A 13,216-nucleotide genomic window follows, 5' to 3' on the forward strand; every position below is an offset into this window, starting at 1 on the left:
GGTTTGACGTTAAAGTAGATAATCATTTAATACTTTAAATAATTGGTAACTTAGTCATTACATAATTATTAGCTTTATGTATTAGAATAATTAGACCATTAGGATGTACAACCCTTTAGTTTTGTTGCTCGGTGAAAATCTTAACGCCCCAAATACCTTATGCGTAATCGGGGCTATCTTTGTTGCTTCGTTGTATTACTGGTACAAAAGACCCAACAATTTCCCACCTGGTCCACGGGGCATACCACTTTTAGGGTATATGCCTTTCATGGGCAAATATCCGAAGGCCAAGTTTCTGAAACTTTCCAAAACATACGGACGGGTGACGCTATGGAACTACCTCAGAGGTAACGTTACCACGGGGTAATGGGAATCCTAGGGCGGCAGGACTATACTACTCACCTTCACTTGAACTTTAGCAGCCATCACCAACTTTCACTAGGCTTTCGTAATATAAACATCCTCCGAACCACATTCCCTTCGCTCACTGCTTTGTGCAAAATGAAATCTGCCTCGTTTTTCGAAAGAAACGTTTTCTGGACACTCGTCTTGGTTTAGCTCACGAATGGTGATGCTAGCGATTTTCGTTTTCGAGAAAACAGAGAGGTCCGTTTTGCCCCGCTTTCCCCCACCTATCAGACGATAACTGGAGCACATGTTGATGTTTTTCATGACGGTCAACACTTTTTATGAATGCGCTGCCCTTCCTTTAAAAAATGGTTCAATATGCACATAGGTCTATGTGATATCATTGCCGTCTTCTGCCCCAATGCAAATAGTTTGAGTTATGTTTGTAAACTAGAATTTTCTTGCCTCAAAAGATACTGGTTTACAGACACCAACCTTTTTACATTAAAGGGTGGAAATTGAAAATTAGAAAGTAAGTCATTTTACATTGCTAAATTTCGACAACGTGGGTGCAAGTGTTGCAGAAAATTAGAAAGGAGTTTACGGTCGATGCTATAAAGCAGGGGTGGCCAAACTGCGGCTCTCGAGCCGCATGCGGCTCTTTGAGCCTTTGATTGCGGCTCTTTAATGAATTAGCATTGTTGAATTAGACATGCAATTTTCCCGGTCTAGACGAGTTGTTTTATCAGATTATGAAACAATGCGTTCTATCACACGTATTAACAATGGACTCATTGTTAGCAATAATCAAATTACACTCCAAAAAGTACATTATTGTACAGAAGTGTGCTAAGTTGTACGCTGTAGTTAAGTAAACTGTCAGATTGAAGCTGTACGTCAGGGCTGACCTAGTTTTAAGTCTTGGTTACGGTTATAATTAGGGCAACCAGTTTTTTGACCTAAAAATTATAAATTTTGACCTTAAAATTTGCAAATTTTGACCTCATTTTGACCTTATTTTGACCTAAAAAGTTTAAATTTTGACCTCATTTTGAAAAACGCTATACTGATAGTCTCTACACTGTCTACAGCAACTTTCTAATCTAAAACCGCATTTAAAAATGACAAAATTCTTTTCTAGTGTTGATTTTTTTTCGTTTCTGCGTATTAAGATTGACAACTTGCAGTTTCAAATGCAATGACGTCACATCGTGACGTCACCAAACGTGCTGAAAAGCCTTCCCTCTCTTTGTGGCTTTGGTTCTAAGTAAAATTTGCGGGATTGGAATTGTTTGCGGTACAAGAAAAGAGAAAAACGGAAGAAAAATATTACAAAATGGTTACAAAATTACAAGTTTAATAGATTTTGACCTAAAAAAAAGACCTAAAGAAACAATTTGACCGTATTTTGACCTAACGTAACATTTTGACTTTATCTGACCTAATTACTTCTATACCACACGTCGTACAAAGCTGAAATTTGTTTTGTGCTTGTTTCATAGCATTCTGAGCAGGTAAAAAAAAATTGACCATAATGACTTTTGGTTGCCCTAGTTATAATAATAATTGCAAAAAGAGTTGGTGAAGCCCAGTTGGAGACTCATAGTATCACCACGCAGCACTAATGTTAATCAATAGCTACACTTCTTTGTGAGTGAATAAATTCGTGTTTTTTGTTGTGTTTGTGTTGTGGCTCTTTTAAAACTGGAATATGTTATATGCGGCTCGAGCATGAAGCAGGTCTGGCCACCCCTGCTATAAAGTAAAAGTAGAGAGCATGGGGTTGCCGTAACTGTTTTTTGAAACATCGCGTTTTTAAACCAATGGTAGTCACTGCTGAACACTGCATTTTGCATTATATGGTCATACGATTTTATACACATCACATTCAGAACAAGCACAACAAACAACCGATGGTGTACGTAACCAACGAAGAAGACTTGCTTCAGGTTGGCCTGGTTTAAAATCAGAGAATACATAAGTTTCTCAACTTTTCGAAAAGAAGCCACTGCAACTATACTCAGCCAAAACTTCTACAGTTTCTTATGAAATAATGATTGTACCGCTTCAATTAAAAATAATATAACTTTGAGTGAAACGTGTGGTATAATACACTTTGTTCTTTGCCTTTTATCAAAAAGTTACTCTAACGGCTTTGTTATCAAAGAGGACATTCGCTTCTACTATTGCAGACTGAAATTTGAGGAGTTGTATATTTAAACTGAACACAATTGATTGTACTAGTGCAAAGGTGACGAACATGCGGCTGCATGTGGCCCGCGAAATAAATTTTGTGCGGTCTGCAAATCAGTTTGACAATCATTCCGACGAAACCAGCATTCATGAACTTTCTACTTTTAATCATTGGACAATGCGATATCAAAAGCTGATAGCACGATTGAGTCGAAGGAGTATGTCTCCAATAGATCGCCGCACTCAGCCAAAGTATTTTCTTGCGGCCGCGGGAGCAGCCAAAAACCTGCCGAATGAATCGGTATTATTATGCAAAATTTTACAGGTTTTAGTATGTATGACTAAAACGTTGTGCGGCCCGCTTACTTAGCTAGAACTGACAAAATGGCCCGCAACAGCAAATAGCTTGTAATACAAGCCTTTGAGTTTGCTGATACAAGCAGTGTTATAATATTCACTACAATAGCGAGGTAGAAGTGATATCTCAAAGCAGAACTGCTTTGCTGTGTTTAAAAGTATTGTTCAACAGTGACATTTCCCTTTGTTCAATTGAAACCTAAAGTAAACATTCAAAGAACAGTAAAAGTTTAGAGATGTGCTTGACTAGAAAAGTTACCAAAGCAAAGAAAATAGGTTAAGGCAACGTTACGCAGAGGGTTAGTGCTGAAACGACTTAATTTTAAACCATAAAATAGTTGTCAGTAAATGTAGGGAAGTAAAAGTTGTTTACAGTATTTAGTGATTAATAAGCAGTAATTTTTAAAAACGCACGGCAAACACAAAACTGTTGAAATTTGATTTAAACAAAGCCAGTAAGCCAAAGAATGGTTGAGAAGTACTGGTTAGTGGTTTATAGCATTAGGTTAAACAACGATAACATACCACCCCGTTTCACGTCAATCACGTGTATTATATACTACAAGCCTACAGCAGGAGTGTCCAACTCGTGGCCCACGTGCCACATTTGGCCCGCGCTGTATTTTTCGAAATGACTTATATTATCAACTGAATCGCCTACGTAATTTATGGCGAAGTTACATTCCGAGAATTTGGCATTTATTGTTTGTTTACTAATTTCTGACAGCCATATGGAAAACTCGCTTCGTATTGCTTATACATCGTCGATCTCAACGAATATTGCCAAACTTGTAAGAGAAAAACAGTGCTAAACTTCACATTGAAATGTCGACGTATAGTAGAAACTTGGTTGACTTTACTAAGCTTAAATCTTGGTATGTTTATTGTTCTTATAATTTTAAAAGAGGATAATACGTATATCTAAGATTAGAATTTTGGTGTGAGGGTTTTAATTAGAAATTAGCAGTAAACACTTTAGTAGCCGCGCATTCATTCGTAAATCGCATGTGGCCCTTTGGCCAATAAGGTTGGACACCCTGGTCTTCAGTATACACTTATCAATACAGAGCTACAGATGTTGATATTGGTTGGTATGTGTATATTAGTATGGTTGCGTATCCTTTTGTATGATTTTATCTTATACACTATAGATCATTCAAGCTAAAGTGCTTATTCAATATTTTTATGGAGTGCGCTGTGCGCACCGTTGTCACAGAGCGTCTTCCAACTGATAAGTTTATGGCTAGCTTTGGAGTGAGACACATCGAGTATTTCAATGTGTAAATTTGATAGTCAATGCCGCCAACACGAGACGTCCTATTCATACTTGATTTCTCGCCCCAAACATCAGAACTTTCTGAAATGGATGTGATATATAAGGATTTTACATCGTGACGTCACCGTTGCCACAACGTATTGATGTCATACTTAGCGGCAAATTTGTGTTTTTTGCTAAACGTTTGTGCCAAGAATTACTTAACCATTAAATGTTATTGATGTTTTCTTCTCTCGGTATTATATGTTTACTGACAACTTTTCTGTGGTTAAAACTCAACTTGTTTTAGCACATTAGGCGTTCACGGTTTACTTTTGGAAATATATAGATTGTGACTTCTTTGTTTCATTTATATGGACTCAAAACAACAATGACTGCAAAACAAGGCAAAGGTAATATAAAACTTTGGTGAAATTAGCATGCCGAATTTTCAGTAAATCACTTCACATTTATTACTCTAAAGCCTAAATTTTTAAAATATAGGCCTATTAGCAACCACCAAGACCTTATTATATCATACCGGGTTGTACTTTTGCTGCCAAGATCGACATTCCCGTTTAATTTTCTGTTAGCTTTCCAATTATTTTACAGTGCAAAAAAAAGATCAGGAGATATGTTTAAAAGAAGAAAACGACTTAGCAAACCTTTTACGTCAAAGTTGCTATGACAATGGCAAAGAACGAAATCCAAAAGAGTCCGCAGCTTACATCCACCAACTGGGTTTGTTGTACCAGAAGCAAAGCTATCATAAAATCAATATGGTAAGAAGTGCTGCACTTTTAAATGCTGCAATCGTACGACAACCAGACAACGTGGAAACAATAAGAAATGACCTACAGCAGCTTTGTAAAAATATATTTAAAATGGCAAAAGCAAAGAACATTGATGAAGATTTAATCAAAGAAGCAGATATCATCAAAGCAGAAGTAAAGCGCATGAGAGAACAAACAGAGGAAGAATTAAACAGGCTTCAGATAATTCCTTCTGGTTTGGTTGAAAGTAAAAAGAGAGAAAAGATGCAGGAAAAAATCAATAACATCATCAAAATTCAGAATGATATTACCGAAAAGTACACAAATATTATGAAAACTATTGTCAACGTTTGCGAACGAGTCATGGGCTCACCACCTTGCAGATATGTTATGACTGGACTAGGTTCTCTAGCAAGAAAAGAAATTACACCTTATTCTGACCTTGAAAGTGCCATTGTTTTGGAAGAAGGAGTACAAAATCAAAGAAACTATTCAGACATTCAGGAATATTTCCGATGGTTTACTGTAATCTTTCAAGTCATTCTAGTCAGTTTAAAAGAGACGGTTATTAGATTCTTGGCTCTAAGAAGTCTCAATGATCCCGACGGACCAAACGGAGACTGGTTTTACGACAACGTGACTACGTGCGGAATATGTCCGGATGGATTTGCTCCGCACGCAAATAAAACACCTCTTGGGAGAGAGGAGAAAACGTCCAAAAAACCTTGGAAGACAGAATTGATAAAACCAGTAAGTGAAATGGTGAAGTACTTGGATGGGGAGGAAGACTTGAAAAATGGATATCATTTAGCGGACGTTTTGGCAAGAACATGTTATGTTAGTGGTGACCAGATGGTTTATGACAATTTCGAGTCAAGTATCCACAAAAAACTTGATAAACAAAAACATAATGGATTGGTGAGCTTAGAATATCTTCGAGAGAACGAAAAAAACATACTGCTGTTTCACCCGGGCGAAAATATTCCCATGATTTATGGTTTGAAAGAAACATTCGATATGAAGCGAGTGATCTACCGTACAGCGACTATTTTTGTTTCTGCAGCTGGAAGACGCCATGCAATAAAAGAGCAGTCTTGCTTTGACATCCTTAGCAAACTTGTCGAAAATGATATTATAACACAAGAGTTTGCGTTTCAAATGAAGTTTGCTGTAGCTATCGCTTGCGAGATTCGTTTGAGGACTTATATGGACAAGCAAGGACAAGACGATTTTGTCAAAATAAATGAAGAATTGGAAAAAGATGCTGTTGCTTTGGTGGACATGGTCGGAGCAGATTCCATACTTGGTTACTTTGAAGCTGTTTATATTTTTCATTGGCATGCACGGTTAGATTGGAAAATGGTAAAAAACGTCGATTTTTCAACCGAAACTACAATCATTCCTCTGGTATGTTTAAATCTTAAGCTATTTAATGAAGGCATAAGAAGAATGAACAAAATGTTACTCGAGCTTGACTGGAAAAACAAAGCTCACTTGGATATTGCTCAGCAATGCATGCTGCACTTAGCTCTGTTTTACACAGAACTTGGACGATTCCCGGAAGCAATTGAACAATATCAAAAATGCATAAATACCTTGGAACGTGATAAAAGTGAAACTAGCTTACTTTCATTTGATGATGTTTATCACAGGTTGGGGGACTGTCATTGGAGAATGGAAAAATACGAAAACGCTCTCACGTGTTTTGAAAAACAAATGAAATGTTATGAAATCAGTGATTCAAAAATTGTTGATGAGGATACGGCCAATAAAATGAGCATTTGCTTCAAGCGGATTGCTTTCTGTCTGATGGAACTAGGAGACTATCAAAAACCACTGGATAACCTTAATAAGGCTTTGCAATTAAGGACTTCTATAAGAAAAAATCTTGAAAATGATATGCAGATTTCTGTCATATTGTTTGGCAAAGCAAATTGTTTGATAATTCAAAAGAAATACGGGAAAGCTCTGGAGGTCCTTAACGAATCTTTGAAGATTGAAAGACGAGCGTCGAGAGACGAAAAAGTCAACAAAACCGTTGCAGATAATCTCTATCAAACTGGATGGTGCTTATACAAGATGCACCGTGAAGATGATTCCTTAAAGATACTAAAGGAAGAGCTGGAAATTCGGCAAAACTTGGCAATACATCCTGAGTTTGATGAAGAGGTTTGCGACTGCTTGGCCATGATTGGACTCTGCCAGATCAGACAAGGAAACTTTGAACAAGCGTTGAATACACTAAGAAAGGTTTTGGCTACGCGTCAAGCTTTGAATGACGACGAAAACCAGATCGCTAGCTGTTTTTACCATATCGGCCGTGCCCTTCTGAAACTGGGAAGGAAGACTGAAGCAAAGAAAAACTTCGAGATTGCACTTTGCACAAGAAAACATAGCTTTGTCGAGCAAACCCCAGAGATACAAAAATGCTTAAAAAACATTGAAAAATGTTTAGAGTAAAACTGTGCTAATTTGTTATTATTAATATTTTTTACACAAAGCTTTGTTGGGGTTACACGAAATATCGTTCTTTTAATGGTACTCGAGAAGTTTTCTCAAATATTTGTAATATATGAATATAGGCTACTACTACGATGTACACACTTTGAAACTTGTATACAAAATAGTCTATAACAGCACATAATATTACTCTCGTTATGTAGTATAATCGACTAATACAACGCTGCAAAGTAAACATTTATTTTAGGTATGGTTAATAATGGCGCATGTAGTCTACACTAATTTCTACTGTGGTACATAACATATCATTATAAACAATTGTCTCGTGTCTTTTCTTGTTTTGTATCCAGTATTAAAGTGGGTGGTGACTTTAATCCTTTCTAGATTTTCTCAAATGAACTCTCGATCTAGAATATAACTTACAAGTTTCAATTACATGACTCACTGTGTGTTCAATAGCGTCTAATTAATAAGTTACATATTTTGCATAAAGTTTTTTTATCGTTTTCAAAGTTTCAGTGTTTGGAAGTAGGCTAGTCGAACTCAGACGCTGTATTGAATCTGCTAAAAGAAGCTCGCTTATGAAATAGTCTTGCAAACTTTGCAAATGGGCTATTTTTTTCTTTAATTTCATCTTAAAAACTCTTTCTACTTTTCCCAAAGTGTTTCTTCAATCTGAAAGTGTAAAGTTTATTGCATGCCGCGTTGCATCGCATCGCGTTTGATAAAAATAAATTCAAACGATTTTAAAATGACAATTTTGTTAAACATTGACTTAGTAGGTACTGTATAAATTTTAATATTTATGAAAATCAAACAACAGTGTTTTGATCTGAGCCAAATCAAACCTGTTTACCATCTTCTGTCTCGAAACGAAATATTATTTAAAATGATCAGTTTTCATGTAAGCTAATCTTAACTAGCTTGGCCGCCTTGTATAACACACAACGTTAACACATAATTCAATATTTATTGGCACTTAATTCCTTATTCCGAACACTACAGTAATATCCCGATTAAGTTCGCAAAAGTTTATCACGAAATCGAGATTCGACTTTTTAGAAGTTTTTTGGTACTTACAGTAAGTCAAACATGTCATTAAAAAAATTTAAACCAATACCTTTGCTAAAATTCACAATTTATGAATTTATTAAGCATATCATGAATGGTCAGCTGATGCGCATATTATTATTTACGTAGTTGCGTTTGGTACGCATACAAAGAAGTTAGGTTAACTTTAGTCACGGCATCCATCAGTCTTGAATGGTTGCTAATCAGCGCCTTCAGTTTTGTTGATATTTATGCATTACATAATAATACGCCTATTGTATAGTTACTGTTTTATACAAAACCATAATTGCTAAATACGCACCTATACCACATAAGTTTGCACAAACTGCTTAGATTGATGTTGTGAACTTAGCCAGGATGTCATTGTGTTGGCTGGGCCGGCTACTTCAGAGAGAAAAGAAAGCTACGGCTTGGCCTAAAATGTTTGTTTCTATGCAAAAGTGAATATAATTAGACTTTCTGGGAATGAAAAGTTTTCATGACCTGACTGAGACTCAAAGAAATTACGATCACGATAACAACGTAATGCACCCTTATATATTGCAACACCACCATTCAATTTTGTAGCCCAGAGAACCAGCAGGCACTCGACATTCTTAACATTCGAAATTAATCTAACCGTATGGTTTTTGCGTGGTCTACATAACCTACCACAGTAACTAGTAAGCCTATCATATTCTATCAGCAACACGATCGTATGTTAAACATACGTCGTCCGTCGTAACTACATCATATACAGTCAACATATGTTTTGTCTGGACCGTGTTATTCGTAAAATATAGACCTGTGGCATATGTAGACTTATGACAAAAATTTTTTCGTTTGTGCATTACTTGTGTAAAGTATTACACAACAACCATATTCGCCATAAAGACCGCGTACACTGGCGGCTATTGCTACAGGATGAGCGAGGACGATTGATGGTTGTTAACTTGTTTTACTTCTGCTTCGATGATTTGAGTTCTAATTTCTCAAACGGCGTGACTATGCTGTTAGTTGCCTAATGCCAGTTGCCAATACAAATTACTAAATAATAAAGTTCCCATTTTTATTTATTATCATACACAAAGGTTTTCACCTTTGGGCAAAGCTAACTGAATGTTACATTGCGTGGTAGCCACCAGTGAAATCGATAACGTAAAAAAGAAAGATTGTAAATATTACATCGGTATGTATGTGGCACACCAGTTCAAGCGAGGTAATTTATCTGACGGCATCAAGGAGAATTCAAGTCCGGTCAACAACTAAATCACAAGATCCCAAAATAAAATTGAAGCATTTCGAAAAACAACTTTTGACGCGTGACTCGTGACGTAACGGTCACAGACTAAACATTTTCAAATCCGAGGCCATACAGCCATGATTGATACGTAAATGGTATTTAAAAGCTGTTAGAAAAAATAGGTTATAAAATAGGTAATAATTACTTGCAATTTGGATATTGGCGTTTTCGCAAATCAACGAAAGTGTGACGTAACGCAATGTACTGCACTTTATTCTGACCTGTCAGTATCGACAGCTAGAACAGCAAAAATCGAGATTGACCGCCGACTATTTTCTATAATTAGACTAGGGCTTTGCTTTAGTTCAAACTCTTCCCAGATTCAGAAGAATACGACCGATGTGATGAACTTGTGTGGCAGGTTTGTCCGCCTCAAGTTTTTAAAGGATAGCCAAACCTTCCCTGCTGCGAGTGATTTTCTTGTATGATTCGGCAGGGTCCAATCAACGCCATCATCATCACGTCATCATGATTAGCTGTTATTTTCTATACAAAAGTAAGAAGATATCGAAATATGATCATCATCATGTCGTATGTTCTTAATATAGACACAGTAGTAGGTACATAGTCTGCTGCTCCTTAACTGGAAAGAAAATGGAAACAGGTTATGTGAAACAGTCTGTTGTTATAGGCGCCGTTTTGTAGAAGTGCCGGTAGGCTACTGTCAACTTATTCGGCAGAAGACATTTGCTTTTGCTGGCAATTTCTAATTAGCTAGTTTGTGGATTTTATTAGGTTGGAACCACTGCTGGCGGAAACAACGCCAGCCAGTAGGCTATATTTTTATTTATTGCCAGTAGACTAACTGCAATAGCCTACGTAATAGCCTATTTAAGTTATTACTCATTAGGATAAGAATAATTTTGTTTATTGCTATGAGGTATGTTTACTTGTCGTTTATTTCGGTTATGAATAAGCGAATTTTGGTCCCCCTAAAAATTAGGTAAGGTTGTAAATCCTAAATACATGATTTATAAACGGGAGGTTACCACCATTATGAACTTACTCACTATTAGCTGTAGATGTTAATCGTAACGTGCATATTCCGACAGAAGTTAAAATCAGAATAAAAGTCGAAAGGTCGGACGTATCTTCACTGAAGACTAAACTTCTTTGGCTACATGTTTCATAATATTCAATTTACAGCAAATGTTTCAAAACGTTGGTTTTAAGAACGTTTTTATAATATCTGACATTAATTAATTTTTAGCCTTTTGACTTCACGTAAAAGTAAATCTATACAAGCCATATAGTCAAACTTTCCCTACCGAAGTATTAATTTTGTGTTCTTTAAACACTGCGATGAGAGTTTGTATGTAAGCTAAACCAGAACACGACTTGAAGGACCCCCATCTCGCCCACGTGGGCACACACAGATTCTTAGCTATGACGCTGTTGGAATATGCTCGATAAAGACACAGAAATTTGTATTTCTTGTACAATACATCTCAACTTTTGTGTTATTGCTATAAGTTTTCTTTAAGAAGGCGTGACAATGAATTAGATTTGCAAACAAATAGGCCCCATTAAAAATCGTAGGCCCCGCCAATTGGCCTGTCTGAACTCATTTTACACTGGGATAAAGTCAGTTGGGAAAACTGACGTCGGCCCTCTAGCGATTATTAATTATCGTTATAAAACTCCCAACCGGAACCATGGTGCAACCATACTGTTATTTGGTCAAGTCTGTGCTGGTACTCCATACTGCCTTGTACTTTCTTGTATTAAATACAATAATGTAAGATGATACAATAATAAATCAGTAAAGATGTCTGCTTGAAATATTGATATGGATTAAATTCTGTTACGACACACGTTTTCTTGTTTGAAAATTTCCAGTTTGATGATTTCCTGCATAAACAATAATACAGTTAGTTTAGTTCTTGTTAGGACATTTTCAGTTTTCTATTATTTCCTACAGATTATAATTTTTTCCTATTTTTAATATTCTTATTTCAAAAATTCCAATTTGCTTGAATCTACACTGGATTTTTACGGGTTCCTATCTTGTGATCATTTCACGAAATTCAGTTTGGGAAACCTTGGTCTAACTAAGTCCACTTTGTTACTTACAAACAATGTCACATGATGCGTTACCAGAACGTTTTCCGTTAATGGTGGCTGCCCATATTCACTACAAACTACGTAGCTCGAAGCTGTATTTCACAGTTTTCTGTTAATCTATAACCTACTTGTTATAACTACTTGACCTAATAACTAAATTTAACTTCTATTTAACCCTAATCAACTAAAATCAAATTTTTGCATAGTTCTTCTAACGTAGCCGCTTATCTTTAACAAGGGCGTACGTGACCTATACTTAAAATGGAATAACCACTTATTGAAATGTTCAGCAATCAAGCTATGTTGTTGCTACAATTGTACGCGGCCCAAATATTTTCTTTCGCGATAAGTTTGAAAACATGGTTGGTTGACGATATGAAATTACTACTATTCGACGTGTGTTTTTAGACATAAAACAATTTACACAAAGCTGTTTTCAGGTCGATTGAACCCACAGACCACTCAATCCACAATGATTAAGCGCAGGACGACCCAACCAACGCCCGTAGGAGTTGAATCTTCCTTGGGTTTGTCTGCGAGCTGATAAGTCTTGGTTGTAATTAACCGTCTTGGGTTAAATGGTGCATGGTTTAAAATTTAAATTTAGCGGCCACCCACAAGGTGACATAATACGACATAGCAATAATATATTATACATTTTTTTTATTTCCAACAAGAGTAAAGCATTGGGTATAATCAATTCTGCGGCAAGTATTTCGCGATAGATGAGACGTGCTGTAAAATGTTATTTTATAATGATCATCTTTGCATTTATAACACTTCAAACTCGTTATCACGTTACTATTTACACGCTTATCAGTTGGTATAACTTAATCGCTTGGTCGGCTACTGATCCTGGTGGTCTAGTTGGTCTTTAACGTATTCCGTTGTATTGAATTCTCGGCATACAAAAAATTGCTAAATTTGAATTATAAACGCATTCGATCGAACCGAAAATATTCGAAAGTTTACTTTTTATTCAGTAGTTATTGCAAAAATAACGCACGTTTCGGCGTAATTTTAAACAGCTGAGACTGCAAAAATGTAGCCTATATTTAAACAGACTGACGAAGACTGTTGACGTAGACTGTTGCTTGTTGACTTTAGACGGGTTTTGATGATAATCAGTCTACGTCATCGCCCCTATACGCAACCTCAGTTGAACTGTGGTTCCTCACACTCCTGTACCATTAAGTGCTGAGCACGACATGACACAAGAGCCATTAATGCGACAAGACTTCACTCCTTGATCAGTTGGGCACTGGCTAAAGGTCAATTAAGACATTGCACTGGCAAGGCTATAACGTTATCCTTTGCGTGATAATTGCAAATAATTAACTTTTGCCTATTTTTCGTTTGCTTGGGTTATACACTACTTAGAGTTAAGTCACGTCCACATCAGTCATTACTCTG

At 36.4% G+C, this 13,216-nt stretch overlaps 1 protein-coding gene across 1 annotated transcript; it reads left to right on the forward strand.

The window, feature by feature from the left end:
* The first annotated feature begins 3,035 nt into the window (after positions 1–3,035).
* Positions 3,036–8,125, forward strand: LOC143462715 (uncharacterized). The gene is made up of 2 exons (XM_076960968.1): positions 3,036–4,566; positions 4,766–8,125. Exons 1-2 carry the CDS (start codon positions 4,545–4,547, stop codon positions 7,384–7,386), a joined length of 2,643 nt encoding a protein of 880 aa, XP_076817083.1. The 5' UTR covers positions 3,036–4,544; the 3' UTR covers positions 7,387–8,125.
* The last annotated feature ends 5,091 nt before the right edge of the window (positions 8,126–13,216 follow it).

This window comes from Clavelina lepadiformis, chromosome 6 (assembly GCF_947623445.1).
Source record: "Clavelina lepadiformis chromosome 6, kaClaLepa1.1, whole genome shotgun sequence".
In the NCBI taxonomy this organism is placed as follows: domain Eukaryota; kingdom Metazoa; phylum Chordata; class Ascidiacea; order Aplousobranchia; family Clavelinidae; genus Clavelina; species Clavelina lepadiformis.